Here is a 20434-nt window from a genome sequence, read left to right on the forward strand (position 1 = left end):
TAGGATTTTTGAAAAGTGGTCTGACAACAAATATCATTGGAGATAGATGAATGTTTAGTTTGATATTGCATAGTTGGAATAACATCATTTGTGATAGCTTATTTGATTACAATTTTTTTATTAAACTCCAACACCTAGCTAAGAAAGATAGATGAGCGAATATCTCTCCAACATTTGACAAGTCATGACCGATGGTTGAACCAAGGATAAGATAAATGTGAGCAACAAGTCCCCAATGTTGTTGGGCTAGGGCGTATATTGTAGACCACTCCAGAGCATCCAACTCTTGTTCCACGATGACTCCTTGTGACGGATTTTGTGAGTCTTCTTCTGTCACTATGAAAATTGATGAATTCACTGCTTTGGATAATATGCCACTTTGGATAATATGCCACTGTGAAATATGGCACAAGAAGTAGGCAACCTTCGTCTAGGTTGTAAGAACTTGATTTGGTGATATTTCTGTCAAATAAGTCTCAAATTACGTTTTCTTCATCTATTTGCTGTATCTTTCCTCGATAATTCTCCATGTTGAACAATCCCTAGTCAAAATTTTGGGAATAGCTAGACTGTAGCCCCACGTGTTTATAGACCCAAGATTGTAGGGTGAAAACACATCCTGCAATTTCGTTTGTATCCTCAGTTGAAAATTTTGATAGTCCTTTGTAACGAAGCTAATGTTGCCATTGCTATTGATCGGTGTTGAGCTTTGATGTGCCCCCATTTTTTGAATAGGTGAGCAATTCAAAGGTCTATGATTTGTTCTTTGTTGTGGAAGAAGATAAAACTGACTATGCAAGTCATCATTGGATTCTTGTATTTATCTGCAGCATTTTTTGGAGATTGTGGCTAGATCAACATATTGAGAAAGCTCTTTGCTAAGACTTACTAGCTGAATGTATTGGTGTCCATCTTTTTCATGTCAACTCCCTTTTTTAGTGAGTCTATGAATTACCTCTAGGATTTTAACTGGTTCTTAGTTGACAAGGAATTAATTTTTGATTGGTCCTCTAGGGAAATTTGTCCAAAGAGATAGTCATTAAACTCTTATGGAAACCAAAATGCATTGGTTCTTGGATTTCATGCTTCAGTGACTCCATGGGTTAGACTACCATTGATAGGTTAGAACGCTAAACTAACAACTTCTTTGAGGCTGCAATCCTCCAAGTGATCTAAAAACATACACGAGAAGGTAGTTTACCATGTAGGTACCACTGGGATAGGTAGATTTCAATTGGGATGACACGAGCTAAACTAACAACTTCTTTGAGGCTGCAATCCTCCAAGTGATCTAGAAACATACACGAGAAGGTAGTTTACCATGTAGGTACCACTGGGATAGGTAGACTTCAATTGGGATGACACGATGATAAGAAACTTATCTTAGCTTATAAAATGTTCATCTAGACGCATGAAGGATGACTCAATTAGTTTGAATTGACATTGTTTGACCCAATAGAGACTTGAAAAGAGTTGGGCAATGAGTTTATACATGGTCCAGGAATAAGGTGGGTATTTCATCTGCTTCATTCATTCAAGCAATCATTTGGAAATTGAAGATAGTAGGTAACAATGCATGCCCTATAACTATTGCCTATATGAGTTGTTTTAGAATAATAGTCTTGGAATCCTAATGGAATAGACGGGGTTCACAAATTGTTGATATACCATATATATATATATATATATACATATATATATATAGAGAGAGAGAGAGAGATAATGAGCTGCTGATCTGAGCATGAGAAGGAGCAGCAGATTTGAACTTGATAGCTGCTGAGGTGACCTGAGTGAGCTGTGTGAGCTTGAAGGAGAGGCAGTTGCCGAGCTGACCCATAAAGTTGTTGGGCTTGAAGGAGAGCTGCCAAGCTTTGAGAGAGCTGAGACGAGCTTGAAGGAGAGCTAATGAGCATCCAAGGGTTACTGAACAAGAGAGCTGTTGAGCGTCCAAGAGCTGCTAAGCTGAAAGATAGCTTGAAGGAGAAAGCTGTTGATCATCCAAGAGTCGCGAGGGAGAGCTGATCCGGAATCTTCCAAAAAGCTCAGCCCCTTCTAGAGCTTTAACTTTTGCTTTTATAGAGTCTTTCAAGCTCAAGACAAAAAGAGAGAAAAAAAATCATCATTAGCTTAGCCAAAATCTCTTAAATAGAGATTAGGATACCCTGATTACAAATAAAACCATCAAGAAAATAAAAATTACTAAATAGGGCACTAACACATATTCTAAATTTCTAATAACCAACTAATGCACTTAAATATTTTTTCCAACAGATGAAATCTCCCCCTCCTGAAAAATAATCTCAACAAAAAAGCTGCATCAAACATTTTTTTGTAAAACAGAGTTATATCATAAGATATAGCTTGTATCGGCCATATCGTACAATACAGGAGCCATATCGAAGATACAGCTGATATGAGCACGATATACATGCATTTTGTGTATCAGCATGTATTGTATCATATATGTTTTTCCAACCTATATGATACCTACCGTAGGATACGGCTCTATATTGTAGGGCATTAACACTGGTGGGGACTGGAGAATCATGGAGCAGAGGGGTTAGACTTTGTGGGATATCCTGTTAAATCAAATGGACGAGAAGAATTTCGAGGGCATGGTCCAAGTCTTTTTGCAGCATTTCAGTAGAAAGAGGAGTTGAATAACGATTCTTTGTATGTTAATAGATCAATTCTACGGTTTTAAGTAGTCGAATCTTCTTTTTGTGGATAAAAAGGAAATTGTATTACAGGGACTAGAACGTGCAGCTGCCATCGATATATATATATGAATGGAGTGACATACCTCCACAATGGAGGCCCTTTTTATATATCTGATGTAAAGTATCTTAAATTACAAGTAGGACCTGCCTCACAAAAGAAAAAGGTTGAAATACATTGATGCGCTGAAACTTTGTCGATATGACATGGACCTACAAAACAGTTGCCTCCCTTATGGGAGCACTGCTCAAATGGAGGTAGGTGCTAAAAACATTTAGTGCAGACCCATTACCATAACAACGCTAAGCGTCTCTCACCTATGGCTGTACACATTTCATATGGAGTGGAGATCAGGCCATGAAGTATTTTGAAATGTTGTAATAAGAAACTTAGAGCCCGGTTAGTGTACTAATATGGTACATTGACAAGAAAATGCATGGGCGAAATAGCATTTAATGGTTAATATTACTACTAAATATTTTCTAGTATAAGAAAAACAAATATGCAAAATTCAAAAAGAAAGGATGAGATTGTAAGGCCACAATTCAGCAGCATTCTATTTTATTTTGACAATTTATATCAGCCCCTCCATTGCATTAATTACATTCCAAACATGTAAGAGTATGGTGGAATGTAGAGGGCCAATTCCATTGCTGTACAAGAGGATTAATTGATGGATTGGGAAAATTTTTCCCACCAATGCTTAACAAAGAATGACACTCCATAAATGCCAATTTATGTAATTTCCTTCCTCAGCATGTGAATTTTTTGCTCACTCCCAATTAGTTGCATGCAGCCTCAACCATTAGGGACTTTGGAATTCTCGGACAAGGATCACCTCCAAATGATTCGGTTGAAACTTCAATTGAACAACCTCTTCTTCCCAGGCAAGCCTAGACAAAAATTTTCAAAGAAAACTGAGAAAAGAGAATATATAAATTAAAAGGGAAAACCTTAAGCCTTCATGTATCTAAGGCTGTGCCACGTAGGAGTGAGTTCAATGGAGGTAAAAGTGGTATATAAACAACTGATCAGGTCATCTAATCGATGCCATCAGAATTGCTTTGGGAGCCAAATCAATAAGGCTGCCGATTCACCAATTCGACTTAATCAATATGTGAGTCAGTAAAAATTTTAACAATGGATTTTTTAAAAAAATAAATGAGAAGTTTCAAAAAAATTACAAAGTAAAGTTCTTAAAATATTTCTAAAAATGTTTAAATTTTGACGTGAAGCACTCTTGAATCGACCATTGAATTGAATCGGGTTTGGCATCAGTTAGATTTGAATCAGCTTATTCTAACCTCCTATAACTGAGAGCTTTTCCTCTATTATTTAAAAGGAAAATGGAAAAAAACAAGGAAAAAGAAAGAAGCATACCTTCTCAACGATATTCGTTGAAATATTTGAGTGGCAGCTTCCAGTAGAATGATTCCCATGAACACCAGTTGGGTTTCCAAAACTGGCAAAGTCTATTCTTGATATAGTCTTTCCACGCATGCACCTCAGTCTGACATGTGGATTCAAATATTTGATTTCACCCCCTCGTAATTTCTTTATATTGGTCATGAGTGGTGGATATGACTCTGATACATCTGCAAATACTTGTGATATAGTGACTGTGGCGAATGAAATGAGAAATGGAACTCCACCAAGCTCCTCAAATAGCAGAACAAGGTTTCCTTCAGGCTTGAGAAATGATCTGGGGACATGATATCTATTCCAGGAAAAATCGTGACAATAAGAAGAAAATGTCAGCAAGTAGTATTATTATCTGGATATATTTACAATTTACACAGAAAAAAATTGACCGAAGGGAAATGACCATGTGAATTAGCACTTTCATATTTGAAACTCTGCACTAAAAATACCTAGCGCATTGAGTGAAAGTGGAACACTTATATACATATATATATATATATATGTGTGTGTGTGTGTGTGTGTGTGTGTGTGTGTGTGTGTATACAGGGAGAGAGAAGGTGTTGTCCTACTCTGAATCATAGTCCTCAAGGGAACATTTAGCAGGCTTTTTATTACTTCAGATTTTAGATCCAAGGATCTGATGTGGAAAAAGATCCGCAAAAATCTATAGTTCATAAAACTAGGGATATTAGGTCAGATCTAAGGTTCACATTTGTGATCCTTATTTTACCTTTTCTATTGCCAAAAAGTCTGATTTATGACAAGAGAAGTTCTGATTTTAAATCCATGAATCGTAAATAGACCAAAATATAATTATACTCACCCCCTTAATGAAAGTCTTCTTTTGGAAAACCTATATGCAGTTATCAATATGCATAAAAGCCACAGACACTGCTCTTGGATCAATTTCATTCAATGTGCAGCTTTGATTTCACAAATATATCAAAACAAATGGATTAAAAATTTGTCCAAACTTTCTCACAACAAAATTACAAAAATTGACCGATTCAGGAGCTTTTTCTTATATTTATAACAAGAATCAATTATGTATGTTATAGAAGTATTCATACTTGTAATTCTTCAGAAGGTAAGACCAGTCATTTCAATAGCTAGAAGTGTTTAGATGTGTAATTCAGTTTGAGTTTTAGATGCGTCCATCTTGATTAAAAAAAAAAACTACTAATTAACTTCATATCTGTTGTTTTGTGGGGGGGGAACCCAAAATTGTTTTCTTTAGCTTACAAAATTTGATGCATTTTTGGTTGTTGCCCTTTTTCAATCACCAAACCTTGATATGCATAAGATTTTGGTGATTCAAAAGCTGATCTATGCTAATTGCAGCTCACGGATCACATATTTGATGGTTGGATTTATAGAAAGGATGAAAAAGAAAATCCAAGTAAATTGATTTCATGAACCAATGACAGCGGCAAATGTATGTCATGCGTCCGTGAGTATGTTCAAGCATGTGTCCCATAACACTGTGACCCTCCTGATGTGCCTAGATAACACAATTGTTACCATTGTGATGCGTGTGATGACCAGATTGTTGAATAAAAGCGACTAGGAAAACCATGCTTACAGTTCTTGTGATGCTTTTCCACTAGCTGTTTGGAAGGAGACCCAGTAACGACCAATATGATGTCCATTGACCCAAGCCTGTCCTTTCCCCATGCTACTGAAGTTTAAAGCCACTGGATCATTCCCTTCAGGAGCTTCCATTGTGGCCTGTCAAGGTACAGTGGATACAATAACCATCCTATTTTCAGTCTAAAGTCACTTAAAACTAGATCTAAAGTTGAGATTAATATTATAAACATTTCACTTTAGTAAAAGAGCCTGCATCTTGTGATTCTGAAATTCTGTTTCCAAACTCATGGTTGTTGCTACAATACCTTATACCAGATAGGAGATTTTTGTTTAGCATCCTTGGCATTAGTCCATTCGACCTTCCCACTTCTTCTGATCCTCTGTGTTGCCATTTTTTCACCAAATAGGCCAACCTATATCAAACCACCAGGTCAAAAGTAAGAAGCTTTTCTGCTTTAAAAGTCATGTTATAGCATTTGGGAGGGGGTCCTCAAGTTTAACTCAACTCCGTATCATGTTTGCATCTAATGGGATTTTGTAATGTTTGAACTTGAAAAAAAATATTGGTCTCAATCATCTATTGAGAGAGTGGAGAAAAATAAAAGAATGTCACCTGATATCCCCAAGGATAGTTGGACAAGTCAAGAGAGGTATTGTTTTGCCCTTTAATCATCACCACTTGTATCCCAGCAGTTTTCTTTTCAAGATGTGATCCACCAGCCTTCACAACAAGTGTCAGGGATCAGATGAAAACTTTGTTTCTCATTCAGTTTAAGTATTTTACGTAAGCTGTAAAAGCAGTATATTTACTGAAGGTTCATTATATGACATGATTTAGTCAGAACGACAAATCCTTACAGGTAGCCCAACAAGGGAACTTAGTAAAGCAAGTTGATTTTCCCCAGCATTCAATGATACTGGTTTCTCGAATTGCAATCCAGATGATTTGAAACTTCCATGCTCAGTTCCTGAAAGAAAATAAGGATACTATTTGAGTTTGTGCAAATAACTGTGTAGTTTGGACTGTATATGTCATATGAGCCTCGATAGTGGTTTTACTAGCTGTTTGTCATGTACCAAACACACCAGCCAAAATGGTATGGCTTCATATGAATCACATTGCATTTACAATCTATGGTCCAAAACTCACTGAAAGTAGCTAAATTAGCAATGGCTTGCGGAGATAAGAAAGTAAACTGACCTATGAAAATGCCATTGATGAAAGCATATACCACATGGGCTGAAGACTCTATGTGAAGAACTGGTTCTGTGATGTTCCCGTCATAATTAAAGCTGCATTAGAAACTCTTATGAACATGAAAAAAGATCAATGGTTACTTAACAAAACAGACTTCGCCCAATGTTCTAAGAAGGTAGAATGAACTACAGATCTGGATGTGGATGTACATGGCAATGCAGTAGTCTTTTGCATTATGCTATTGTACCCATCAATCATGAGGCGCAACACCTCCAAGACTTCTAGTGCATGCTACACTTTGAAACTATTCCTTAAGTTATTCCTTAAAACAGAGAAAAGATTTGCCAGGTGGAGGAACTTGGTTTGGCTTTCTATTTTCTCTGGGCGACCAAGTTGATCATAAGCCTCCCAGAGCAGACTCATAGACGACTTAAGTATAGCATGTCAAGGTCCCTAAGCTGATTGAACCAAAAATATAACCGACAAGCTAGCCAATAATCCAACTTTGACCAGTAGAAGTTGCTGTAAGTTCATATACCCACAGCTTTAGCTTGGATCAGCAATATTTTAGCTCATGAACCATGAGAACTTCTTGTGTTAGTGACATATCTCACTGCAGAAGTCTAGACAAGAAATAAACAATTAAGGAAGAAGCCTTCATAAAGTACCTTGTTGTGTACCAGAGATAGTCGGATACATCTTTTGTTGTGTTCATTTGATCCAACAGTGATTTTGCTTTTATATTGGTATCTGAATAATTAGGGATAGGCTCCATTCTTCCATACCACATGTCTTCAGAAACTTTGCTTGAACTTACATGAGATCTCACATTAAGTTGAGTATTTACCTGGTTACAGAAATAAGTGAACCCACAGCAATGTTAAGTTTCTGCAAAAAAAAAAAAGATGAAAAGAAAAAAGGTGCTAGACAAAGGTGGTAAAAGCCAATATTGCTGACTTTAATTCACATGTTTGTATTTTTGTGGTTTGGTTTTCTAAAATAACAAAATTAACTGGTGAACTTGATCAATCAATTGCATTTCCTCATGTAAAATTAGATTCAGTGGTTGTATAAATATTGTATTGGACACCCAGAATTTGATTTTGTGCTTTACCTTGAACCACTGTGAGTTTGGACTATTTCCATGAACCATTTACTAACAAAATTGAAAAACTATAATCTCTTCAGTTTCTGTTCCTTTGGGGCTTAACAGTAAATTTAGAAATTCAGAAACATCCCATAGATCCAGGAGAACCTAATGCAATATAAGGCAGCTAGATACTTTGGTATGACTGCATGATAACTATTAGATAAAATCAGTTGAAAAGTGACCATGAACAAAAGACAAATTTATAAGAACTAAAGAACTACAAAAGGAGAGAGATTTTCTGAAATCCGATCAAGCTTCTAGGCCATATAAATTGAACTTAAAACCCAAGTTCAATCAGGCAGATGTTGACTCTTGAATCAATAAAGTTTGAGAAAATTTTCTACAGTGGTTAAAATGGTATAATAGTTATACATAAACTAGAAGTTCATCCAGTCAATCCTATATAACCCTCATAACCTGATTTTTTTTCTCGAGCTAAAACTGGGAATCACCAATTAGTTCAATTCCTTCCCAAATTTGATGCTTCAGAAATATAACCAAGAATCTTACCTTTGCAGTGTTATAGATCTCGTCCTTGCAATCTCCTAGAATGCTAATTGAGTGTGCAGGCAGATTGTAGCTTGTGCCATGGAACTGTACAGTGGCATTATTTCTTTTATCAGTATTCACAAGAAATGCGACACAGCCTTCTGCTTTTCCTTGGAAAATGTAGACCTGTTCAGAAATTGAGCTTAGATGCAGAAAAATCATTGACAGTCTAGATGCTCTCGAAATGATTACAACTTGTATGGCTTGAGTAATTTTGTAAGTTGTATATTAAGCTTTCGAATCAGAAGTAGGATGCAGTTTGTTCAAGGCACCAAAAGAAGATGCAAAACTAGTTAGTCCGAACAGATTGATTATATATATATATATATACATATATATGTGTGTGTGTGTGTTGTGGGTCAGGGATTAGTCAGCTGACTAATAACTAAACTGCCTATCTGATCAACCAATCAACCAATCGGTGGTTCAAACACAGATCAGTTAATAACTGACTCTATTGACTAGTCGAGATTTTGACAATTAAGGTTGTAACTAATTCTTGAATGAAGCATGCGAATGTTTCAGAATTATTTTTTGGCAATTTCTTTGCTAGGTTCTTCTCGGGAGGATTTTTTTTGTGAAGTAAAAGTGGTGAAGAAATAATTGAGAGAAACATGTACGTTTAATTAATACTATCTTTGCGAAATTATAAAAACAGAAAGGTAAATATTAAAAAATAGAAAATGCAGAAAACATTGCTGAAATGTGTAAAAATAAGGATTTATTTTTAATATGAACTGCTAAACTTATGAACTAGCTATGATATTGCATGCTTAAAAGAACATCCTCCTTTAAGGAAAAGAAAATAGTTAGCATCATGTCAGTTTTAAAATGAACAGGAAGAGACTTAAGAACTTGCTGACAGTAGCTTATACCTCCTGGAACTGCCCCAACGAAGAATAAGTTGGTGTCCCCAGCAGTAATGGTGCTTCATAAAGCTTTATTGCAGAATGCAAGTCTTTGAGATGACCCCATTTTGGTTGCCTTACCAAGCCTTCAAGAAAGACATAAGAAGTATTTCACGTTGAGTCAGTTTAATAGATTTATTGTTATCTCAGTTTATCAAAATAGATATCCAGAATGCCATGGCTGTTGCTCTACTTTAGACAATTGGAGACAGTATTATCATTATCAGCCAATGCAAAAAAAATATATGGCAAACCAATTTGATTCAGTGTCTGATTCAAGAGTACCATGTGCCTTTAAGCTATTTAACATTCTTCTTTTCCAATTAATTGTTATATATTTTTCATTTATTTTTTCAAACATTAAATTATTATTATTATTTTTGCCAATCTGCACCAGTTAAGCTGAATTGCTGAATTGGCAAATTCACTGAACCAGCAACTTCACTGATAACGTTCCATAACTGCTTTTTTTACAATACCAACATGAAATACCAAAATAATGGTGCTACAACAAACTAAAGCAAGACTCTTCAGCTGAATCAATGAATCATCCAATTCACTGAACCAGCAACTTCACTGATCCCATTCCATAACTGACCTTTTTACAACACCAATATGAAATACCAAAATAGTGGTGCTACAACAAGAACAAACTAAAGCAAGCCTCTTAAGCTGAATTACTGAATCCGCCAATTCACCAATCCAGTTCCATAACTGATTTTTTTTATAACACCAATATGAAATACCAAAATAGTGCTGCTACAACAAACTAAAGCAACACTCATCGGCAAAAACCAGTTAAACTTGAAACAGAAGTATGGTAACTAGTTAAAACTTATAGCAGAAGCGCGCTTACCATATTCATCAATGGGAGCATCATCATAATAGCTTGTGGTAACATAGGATGAGCTTTTCCTTCCAAAATTAGTTCCTCCATGGTACTGGAAGATGCAACTTTGTCAAGCAGTTGTTACTCGGCAAACAAAATGAAAATGAATGAAAGGCACCCCTAGTGGCTCTGAACACCTTGTAGGGATGATTCACGGTGAATTCCAAAAAAGAACAAAAGAATGGAAGAAAGAGAAAGAGTGTCTGAGAATCTCCATGGCTGCTTACCATGTAATAGTTCACGAAGCTGCCATTCTTCTTGGCAATAAAAAGTGCAACAGCATAGGCAATGTCGTCAACTTTTCTTGTTTTCGGATCACTCCCGAACACTTGGTATCTTGACAGAAAAAAAAGGACGGAAAATTTAGTCTTCAAACTTCTAAGAAGGTGTCTGTGTTTGATCCTCATAACGTATTAGTCTTCTTTGGTTAGTTAGAAGTTTAGAGCTCCTTGTGACAGGCTAATGTAGCAAAAGCTACCATTTAATCGTCAAACAAGGATATGTTTCTCTTCAAAACATACCTAAAAAAGATAAATTGTCACTACATTTGGAAAGATTGAAACGATACAAAATTTTAAAAAGACATCTAAGTTTTGTAAATACTTGTAAAAAATTGTATATACGTAAAGCTTTAGCAATAACAAAAGAACACTTCAGACGGTCTTGCACCTTACTGAATTGGAATAAAACTTTTAGGTGCCAATTGGAGCTGTAAAATTCTTTTGGCAGGTTTCTTATTTCCGTGAATGACCAAAAAAGGGAAGCATTTGTACTAATACAGCAGTTTGCCGGTTATTCACCATTCCAATTTCAATTATTGTTCCCACAAATATGGTACAAAAGCTACCGAAAACCCTGAATGCTATCAGAATAATGATCCAGCAAAGCAATTAAGGTTTCAATACTGATTTAGGAAACAATAAGGGTCATTGATTCGGTGGGGAGTTAGGAACTTACTGAGAAGTCCAATTCTCTGTCCACAGAGCTGGCTTCGTAGGTGAGTTTGGGCCAGCAAAGGTCTCTCCACAGTTCAGTCCATTGCATGTATTTATCTGCATTTAACCATACCAACATTTCAAATCATTATATATATATATATAAAAGATTATTGGGCTGTGTGTGAGTAAAATGTGCTTAAAATATCAAGAACGTTGAATGGCATATTTTAAGAACCATATATTGTGGCTTCTTCGGCTCGAAATTACACAGCTAACTTATTATTCCACAACTTGTCATTCACTTCAGACACCCATAAAAGACAAAAGACCCACGATCGATGCCCTGGATTCCTATTGCTCAGCTTACTGAACCATAAGGGATGCCATAAATTTCTAGTGTGGAGCATTAAGGTGGCTTTAAATTTGAGGCGTGGATTAAGGTCTCATCTCTTAGTTGTCCATAGAAATGCCTAGTTAAATTCTGCAATATTTTAATCTGGATGGGTTCACAACTAGACTTTCTTGAAAACCGTGAACTCGCAATAGTTTTTTAGATAGTTGGAAAGAGATTGTTTATCTTTGGGGAGACCAGTCTGCGATCCCAATTTTTTGGTCAATCAGCACATTTTTGTGTCGCTATTGGAGGAGAATGTACTCATTGGCTGCCATGATTCAGCTTTTGTAGACGATGATGACGAAGCTGAAACTTTTTGGCTAAATGGTACTCTTAACAGTTTTACTTTTAGTAATATAATAATAAATAAAGCAATTTAATTCATTTGAGCAACCCCTCAAGTTTCAAATGAAGAAAAAGATTACAGCCCACTGCCCCAAAAAAAGGGCTGAAACCTTCCTTCCCTTTTTCCCTGCTTGTAGGTCCAGGACAGATTCTATGAATCGGTGTGTGAGCAGCTATCCTTGAGGTAAATCGGTCTCTAAGTTACGTTATTCAAAGGTAGACATAGACTTTCATCCTCATTATATAATGCATTGATTTTAGATAAGACCATGTGAAAATAATTAATGTCGTAACGTGCTAACTTGTCAAGTGGCTGCCAATATTTGCGGGCATATGCTATAGGCACATTGATATGATCACTGCTGGTCTAGGCTCGTGCATCTACTCCAATGTTACCAATACGGCTCTCTACCGGAGTGTATCGGTTTCGGATTTACTTCTGCGATTTTTATTCTCGACGATAAAAAGTTCTCTGATAATAAATCTCCGTTTTTCTAAGACATAGAATCACAAAGAAACGTTCAGAAGCTTTAAAAAAAAAAGTCAAAATGAAAGTAAAGAAAATTCTAGTAGCCAATCATCTTAGTTTAACACGAAGAAAAATAATTCATTTCAGTGGACAAAAAATCAGCTCTCTCTCTCTCCCTATATATATTATACATTATATCATATTATATATATAATATATATAGGAGTTGAGCTGCATGTGTAGGAAGTCAGAACATCGATAAATCCATATATATATATATATAACATTTGAGTAGGTTTCATGGTACGTTAGAATAGAACCCACATGCTGAGTTATTTTTTTTAAAGAAAGAGATAACTTGAACTACTTGGCTTAAGAACTCCAACGTCTCTCCATACTGGGAAGGAGAGAGAGAGAGAGAGAGAGAGAGCTTCCTCTCAATTTACAAGAATTAGATATGCTAAAGTGTGTGTGACTAGGTAGGGGCTAATATCAGGAAGAAATATCATATTTAATTAGCAATGATTCGTTTACTTTTATTGGATTACATCCCATTCATGAGGCTATCAATGCCATTTACGATATATAATTTTAGAAATTAAGAAATTTCAATGTCACTGAATGTCATTACTATTTTACCTTTAGTGCACCGAATGTGATTTGTGAACTGTAAAAATTTATTTAATCAAAATAAAGATTAAAGAATGGAATTAAAAATGATAAATTGACAAGCAAGACAATGAACATTCGTGCCCAGGTACGTGACGAACCTTCCATGATCTTCTCAACCAAAGAATGAGAACTTTCACAAAGCAAAATGAAGAGAGGAACGGAAGGAGGAAGAGGTAAGGAAGAGTGATGCTAACCACAGGATCAGGGGCATCATCTTGCTTGCACATGATCCAAGGGACGCCGGTGTCGAGACCAACCGCCATTTGAGCAGCCCACTTCACGTACGCGGCGCCCGCCTTGTGATATCCCATTTCATATGTTCCATACTCATTCTCGATCTGAAACATGTTAACAAAATCGGTTCTCAAAGCAAATCGACAAGGCTGCCGATTCAGTGGTAATTCGGTTGTGAATCAGAGATAAATATTAAAATGTTTTTAAAAGTAAATGAATAATATAAGGTCATCAAAAACAAAATCCCAACTCAAATAAGATCTCATTTCCACATAGAATCGATGATATATATATATATATATAGATGGAGAGCAAGGTTATTATTACCTGAGACATGATGATAGGACCTCCTTGTGAAGCATACAGTTTTTCAGATTTCATCAGTTGGACAATCTTGGTGGTAAAGCTCTGCATGTAGAACTGCATGCACCCAACAAGCCAAGCCAAGTTTAGTCAATATTTAGCTCATGTACGAAACTGGCTCGAGTCCACTCTCAATCTCCATCTAGATTTTTAAAGAGACAAATAGAATACATGGTTGTATTAAATCCCGAGCATCAAAAAGACTTGATTCGATTCTTGTAAGTGCCAGTATAAGTTTTGGCAAGTATAAGGACCGGTGGAGCCAGAATCTTTTGGCCAAGGGATACGAAGGAAGTAATAACTAAGAAGTCTCTCGTTCCAAGTGCAGTTTCCTCGTGTTTTTGAACTTTTAAATAATAAAAATAAATATTTTCTTTTTTTATATAATTTAAATAAAAAAATGGATTTTAAATGTGGATAAATTCCCTATCTGGTACAGATACAGGCTGGTTCCCTGTATTTTTTTAGAGAACCATCCAATTCTACGGCACTGCCTGAAACAGTACAAATTGAATCCACCACTAGGCAAAAAAGGTATTATAAATTACCATTCTGGTTTGTCTTTTTGGTTTTTCATTTATGACAATGCAGTTGGATCCAAACCTAGCGTTTAGGGTAAGGAAGTAAATGGGCTAGATCTGCGATTTTTGGATTTGATAATCTTTTTATTTTACCAGATTCTATATTGACCCGACTTTCAAAGCCTTTAAATTGCCTAAATCCGAAGCAATTACATGCCTAAGTTCGAGATGAGACTATGCCAATCTTGAGGGTCTCTAAGAAACTGCACATGTTCGTGAAGAAAAAAAAAACAAAATGCGCTACTGATCATGACGGTTTAGTTAGGCATGAGGTACCGACTTTGAAAGGTTTGTTGTTGGTCCGGAACTCTATGCCTGGAACATCATGCAACCAGAAAGGAAAGCCCCTGCATTTATGGAAGGTAAAAGATTAGTTAATAATTAATTAACTAAAGAAAAATATTATATATGAAAAAACTCAAAAAATGAAAATAAAGAATAATTAACAGGGTAGCTGTTTCATACCCATAGTTCCATTCGGACTCGATGTAGGGTCCTAGCCTCAGGCTAGCATACAGACCCTGAGCCTGAACTTCCTTCAGAAACGCCACCAAGTCACAATTTTCTTCAAAATAATACTGAAAAAAAAAATTAAGGCAAAAAAAAGGCAGTCAGAAAACATTACTAAAAAGAATATATACAAATTTCTCGAGAAAAAGTGACATAATATTAATATCCGATGCAGCCAAGGATTTTTGAACTGCAACATCTCTGCGACCCACTAGAGAACAAGAAAGTTCAGTAACATCAAATAAAATTCTGAAATTTCCCGTCAACTAACGGTAAAAAGTGATCCAGAACAACCAAACAAGAACACAAACAGAAAAAAATAACGCCACCATAGCAAACTAATTAAGTACTCGAGAAAAGAAAAAGGAAAAAAAAAAATTAAGTTGCATGAATTTCTGTTTTTTTCTACTGAAATCAAAAGAAGTTTTTCTGATGGAGGCAGCATCTCTAGATTCAGAGAAACTAAAAGCACTCAGTAATAGACCATTTGTTCTCTGATCACATAGTAAATTAGTAACCTGTCCAGGCGCGGGCTCATGCAGGTTCCAGAACACGTATGTCTGGATCACATCCAGCCCTCCTTTCTTCGCTTTTGCTATCAAGTCTGGCCACATCTGCAACATGAATCAGAATTATCAACCATGTCCACAATAAAACAACATACAACCAGCCGACTGTTCAGTCATTACCGTACAGAGACTAATGTAAAAATTCAAACTTATATATATATATATATATATATAGAGAGAGAGAGAGAGAGAGGAGAAATTGGTGCATAGTAGGAATCTTTTTACCGAAGAAACGGACAAGATAGGGGAGGAGGAAAAGAAGCACAACAGGAGAAATGACAGTTTTATTTTGGCGACACAAATGAAGCGAGAAAAGGAACCGTAAAAACTAAAACGAAGATGAGGAGAGAGAAGGAAGGGGAGTTCATGCCTGCGGCGTGCTCCGAGGGTAGTGGATGGAGCCGGAGAAGAGCATCCTTCTCTGGCCGTTGATCAAGAGAGACCTCCCATCGTAGCTGATTCCCTCTGGCGCCTGCCCAACTTCTCCTGCCACTGCTGCGGCCACCGCCGCTGCCACGGCAGCCACCAGCAGCAGCACCACCCGCAGAGCCTTACAGGAGGAGGAGGAGGAGGAGGGAGTGCCCATCTTCCAAGGGCTCTTCGTTGAAGAGATTGAGATGGTCTGAGGGGGGCGCTGTTACAGGAGAAGGCATCCGGTGGGGAGCTTATGTAATGGCCTGGTAAGGTGCATTGCTGCATCAAGACATGGAGTATAAGTAAAGTTCCATATAATAATGGTGGAAATTAGCAGATCGATCTAGAGAGAGAGATTGAAGAGGCAACTTGGAAGCAATGACTAAGTACAGAGTCCTCGAGGACGGACGAAACGGTCGACATATTTGGAAGACGATAAATGGCGCATGGAAATGGCCACGGCTTTCCTGGAATTGTGTATTGATTGTTTAAGGGAAGGGATTACCTCCTTCTTTGCATGGCCTTCATTACTTGTCCTTCCTTTTGGGGCTCCCATGTCATCTTAAGGAACTCCGTTACTCAAGCCTTTTCGGTGTCGTGTTGGACCCCATTTTAATCTCTCTATTCCCGTCCGTAACTCTCTCTCTCTTTGTGTTTCCAACTTCCCGGTAGATGTATTGACTTCAAGCAATAGATACATATGATATGCGCACAATAAACTAAAGAAATACGAACCTCAAATTATTCATTTGATCAACTTAGCTGAAGGTACACAAGTTGTTCCATGAAGAAGTAATTTCTTCAAGTGAATAACCAACTATTCATTAGTTTTGAGAAAAAAGCCTTGATAGCCTTGACTACCTCATTTCAAATCCCTTTTATGTGTACTCCACAAAGAAACGAACACTAGAAAGATAAGGATTTGAGAACTTTTTAGTATGTAGCCAAAACCTTAAGTGAAGATGATTCTAGTTATCTAAAGTCATCTAACTCATTTCACCAAGTCCGTCCATTTTTTACAGAAAAACAACTAAAAAAAAAGTGTAAATTAATATTAGATGACGAAGATATCCAACACATTTTTCTTCTTATTTTTCTCTCCATTATATTGGATTGAATGGTGCAAATTATATGACTAGGTGATTTTAAAAAACATATACAGAAAAATTAAATTGTGACTCTAGCTTTTTAGAATCATGGTTAAAGAGAAAAACAAAAAAAAATTAATGTTCATATTTTTCTCTCAACAATAATGGCTAAGTAACTGTACATAGTCAGTCAATTGATTTCTACGTCTTACTTGAAAATGTTAGGTTCGAGTATAACATTTAACTCTTCGCCTTCACCATGGTAAAAGGAAAAAGAAATCGCCGTTGCCGGGGATCGAACCCGGGTCACCCGCGTGACAGGCGGGAATACTCACCACTATACTACAACGACTGTATAAATGTTTTGATTCTTTATATTTAATTAATCTTTTAAAAATAAAACAGTATTGCTGATAATTTTTTTAGGTTGATTTTTTTAATATAAATTGATTACCAGATGGGGTGGGTATCATGTGGATCAGTTAAATACATGAGAGACCTCCTTGAATACAGCCAATTAAAGAAAGAAAACAAGGGAAAATCTTGATCAGGCCATAAACTGAAATAATATTCACGCTTTCCAATGGGGTACGCACAGTTCATGTTTAGAGTGTACGCAGCCAAGAAAGTTGATTCTTTCCGTTTTGTATTGGACACAAATTCAAATTTGGATTTTGATGGAAGAGAGTTATTTTTGAGTCACATAGATACAGAAATGGGTGCTGTGTGGGCATGGCGACACACTTGGACACGACATTTTTTTCCCTTGTTTTTGTACAAGAAGATTTTTTTTTTTTAGGAAATTGTGCATATTTTGTGGAATTTTGAAAGTTTTCATACGTTTTGTGGAATCCTGTAGAATTTTACACAACACACATATATAAGTATTACACCTTTTGTGTCCCTGTAGTCTGAATCCACAAATTTTTAAATTGTTGTGTCTGTCGTTGCTCTGCTGAACTGATATCCATATGAGTTAGCTCCATTGTCGAAAATTGGTGAAAAAAATCCAACGCGTTAACATCCCTAGATTGGCAGTCACGTTAAACAAGCCTTCAAAGAATACACCAGTCAGTCGACCATATGAACCAAGCAAGCAACCAAATACTACCAACAAAGAAACGAACGGAAAAGAGCAAGGTAAAATCAAGGGTTGAAAATGGATTGAATAGAAAGTGGCAATAAATCCCGATTCCTACCACTTGCAACCCTAATTGTGATGGAAGAGACTTGAACTCAACATCTTATAGTCAACACGATTTGAGAGCATTTTTTGTTTTGTTTAAGGGGGTGTTTGATATACACAATTTTGGAATTTTAGAAAAAAAAAATCCTCATTTTTTAAGAAGTTAGAATTATTAAACAAACTGGGTATTTTGTTTCCGTAATTAGGAAACTAAAATTTGTTTCCGGAATTAGGAATCTAAAACATGGAATGTTGATTCCATTCTAGTTTGAAAAAGAATTATGATTCTGTAATTTTTCATTCTTGAATCAAAATTCTAAACCATCAAATGCTCTCTTAGGGAATTTTTGTCCCAAAACACCACTTTTCCATTCTTTCAACTTTGCCCTTAATAGTTCTAAGGTCATGGGTGTATTAATCTTTGTCCCCCTCGGTACACAGTTGTATCTGAAGTACCAGCAGATTCAATTTGTTTTGCACACATTATGGGCCGTTGGCAATAAAAATAGTAACGAATTATTTCATGAATCTGCCTTAAAGACATGCTTGTTATACTGTTATATAAATTTTTTAATGCTTCTGTAAAATCTTTCCCTGCCTCCTGCACCATATTAGAAAATAGTCTCTAGCTTATACTAAAAGTAGTTAAAAGTAACTACGGTTAATGTTTTCCGCGGTTAGACAACTGTGGGGGAGGATTATTCTACCCTTACCAAAGAAAATTTTCGCCACCATTGTTGTTTAGATTTCTCCATTTGAAATTTGTGTTGTTTTATAGGTGTACAAAATAAACCATACCTGTCTTCTTCTCAAAAGCTTAGATCCAACAAAGGACACGGGCTCACAAATATGGCAAATGCATGGAATGGTTTCTCGTTTTCGTTTTAAAAGCGAATTTTTCACGGGCCCCTTCTTGTTTTTCTTTCCTCGATCTCTCACCGACTTTCTTTTTCTCCATCTCTTTCCTTTTTCTTCTTTATAACTCTAAATTTGATCAATAATAAGAGAAAAGAAGGAACACAAGAAGCCAGTCCTTCCGTAATATGGCCCATAAGGTAGGTAGCCGTTTTTCTAGAAGATCTTATTTGGTAAAGGAAAAATATTCAAGAACACGCCTAAAGTGTTGGCCACAATACGGGGAACATGCTTAAATTTTTGTTAAGACGCCCAATATTTTGCACCATTAATAAAGTAATATCCTTCTGCCAAACTAATCCGACGTTAGCATGAAACTAATTTTGAGGTGTACGTGGATTAGAATACACTTCATATAAACAAGTTTACAAGTTCATTAGTTTGATTTAGCCTATTTGTTTACCTCTTCTCCACCTTCACTTGTTCGTTAAACGAGTTGAATTTGAGCCTAAACCAGTTTTTCTTGCTAAACAAGCCGAGTTCCAGCTAGGCTATGCTCATTTAAGCTTGACGGAGCTCATCATATCATGTTTTATTTGGTTTTCCAAAAGAAGTTTAACCCACACACGTCTCTTTATATAAAAATTTTGAAAAATAATATTTTGACCCTAGCCAAAATTTAAAAACTTTATATAAAAATTTTGAAAAATGATATTTCGACCCTAGTCAAAATTTAAAAACTTTAATTCAGCCGGCCTCATGAAAAATTTCCCTGCTTGAACGTCAATTAGAGTTCAAGTTAGTTTGACTCAAACTCAGCTCATGGACTGCCCTAAGTTGGTCACCTCAATTATTTGAATCATAGAGTTCCAGCTAGGCTATGCTCATTTAAGCTTGACGGAGCTCATCATATCATGTTCTATTTGGTTTTCCAAAAGAAGTTTAACCCACAGACGTCTCTCTATATAAAAATTTTGAAAAATGATATTTCGACCCTAGCCAAAATTTAAAAACTTTATATAAAAATTTTGAAAAATGATATTTCGACCCTAATCAAAATTTAAAAACTTTAATTCCGCCGGCCTCATGAAAAATTTCTGGCTTTACCCTGCTTGAACGTCAATTAGAGTTCAAGTTAGTTCGACTCAAACTCAGCTCATGGACTGCCCTAAGTTGGTCACCTCAATTATTTGAATCATAAGTTTATTCACCGATTTGGCAGCCCTTCGTAGTGCACAAACTTAGTAAAACTTGAACTACTTGGCTTGGGCTTTATTTGTATAAGCACTTGGGCATCTTGACACGCATAATACTCTAGTCAAGTGGATCTTGACATAATGGTTTAAGCATGTAGTCCAGGAAGTAAAAGTCAAATGGCTTTATTTGAACTTG

General features: G+C 36.2%; 1 protein-coding gene and 1 non-coding gene across 3 annotated transcripts; both read right to left on the reverse strand.

The window, feature by feature from the left end:
* Window positions 1-3272: 3272 nt before the first annotated feature.
* LOC116266743 (beta-galactosidase 6-like) lies at window positions 3273-16541 on the reverse strand. Of its 2 annotated transcripts, XM_031648057.2 has the most exons (20): window positions 16419-16541; window positions 15870-16192; window positions 15449-15544; window positions 14886-14998; window positions 14701-14767; window positions 13804-13896; window positions 13437-13580; window positions 11382-11476; window positions 10652-10760; window positions 10392-10476; window positions 9503-9621; window positions 8589-8753; window positions 7597-7775; window positions 6932-7023; window positions 6589-6698; window positions 6344-6451; window positions 6036-6143; window positions 5723-5868; window positions 4099-4435; window positions 3273-3611 (listed from the first exon to the last, which is right to left on the reverse strand). In XM_031648057.2, exons 2-20 carry the CDS (start codon window positions 16083-16085, stop codon window positions 3501-3503), a joined length of 2493 nt encoding a protein of 830 aa, XP_031503917.1. In that variant the 5' UTR covers window positions 16086-16192; window positions 16419-16541; the 3' UTR covers window positions 3273-3500. The 2 variants fall into 2 exon arrangements, with proteins under 2 accessions (XP_031503917.1, XP_031503916.1); XM_031648056.2 differs by lacking the exon at window positions 16419-16541 and having other exon boundaries at window positions 15870-16412.
* A 740-nt stretch (window positions 16542-17281) lies between these two features.
* Window positions 17282-17353, reverse strand: TRNAD-GUC (transfer RNA aspartic acid (anticodon GUC)). Its single transcript has one exon. It is a non-coding gene; the product is annotated as a tRNA-Asp (tRNA).
* Window positions 17354-20434: the final 3081 nt, after the last annotated feature.

The sequence above is a fragment of the Nymphaea colorata genome, chromosome 13 (genome assembly GCF_008831285.2).
Source record: "Nymphaea colorata isolate Beijing-Zhang1983 chromosome 13, ASM883128v2, whole genome shotgun sequence".
NCBI classification, from domain to species: Eukaryota; Viridiplantae; Streptophyta; class Magnoliopsida; order Nymphaeales; family Nymphaeaceae; genus Nymphaea; species Nymphaea colorata.

Excerpts from the sequence above, each read along its gene's own strand:
- LOC116266743 (XM_031648057.2), bottom strand. The coding sequence starts at position 16,085 with ATGGGCACTCCCTCCTCCTCCTCCTCCTCCTGTAAGGCTCTGCGGGTG. Across the intron at positions 14,768-14,885 it reads GAGTCCGAATGGAACTATGG|GGGCTTTCCTTTCTGGTTGC; the intron begins GTATGAAACAGC and ends CCATAAATGCAG. Across the intron at positions 13,581-13,803 it reads GTCCTATCATCATGTCTCAG|ATCGAGAATGAGTATGGAAC; the intron begins GTAATAATAACC and ends AACATGTTTCAG.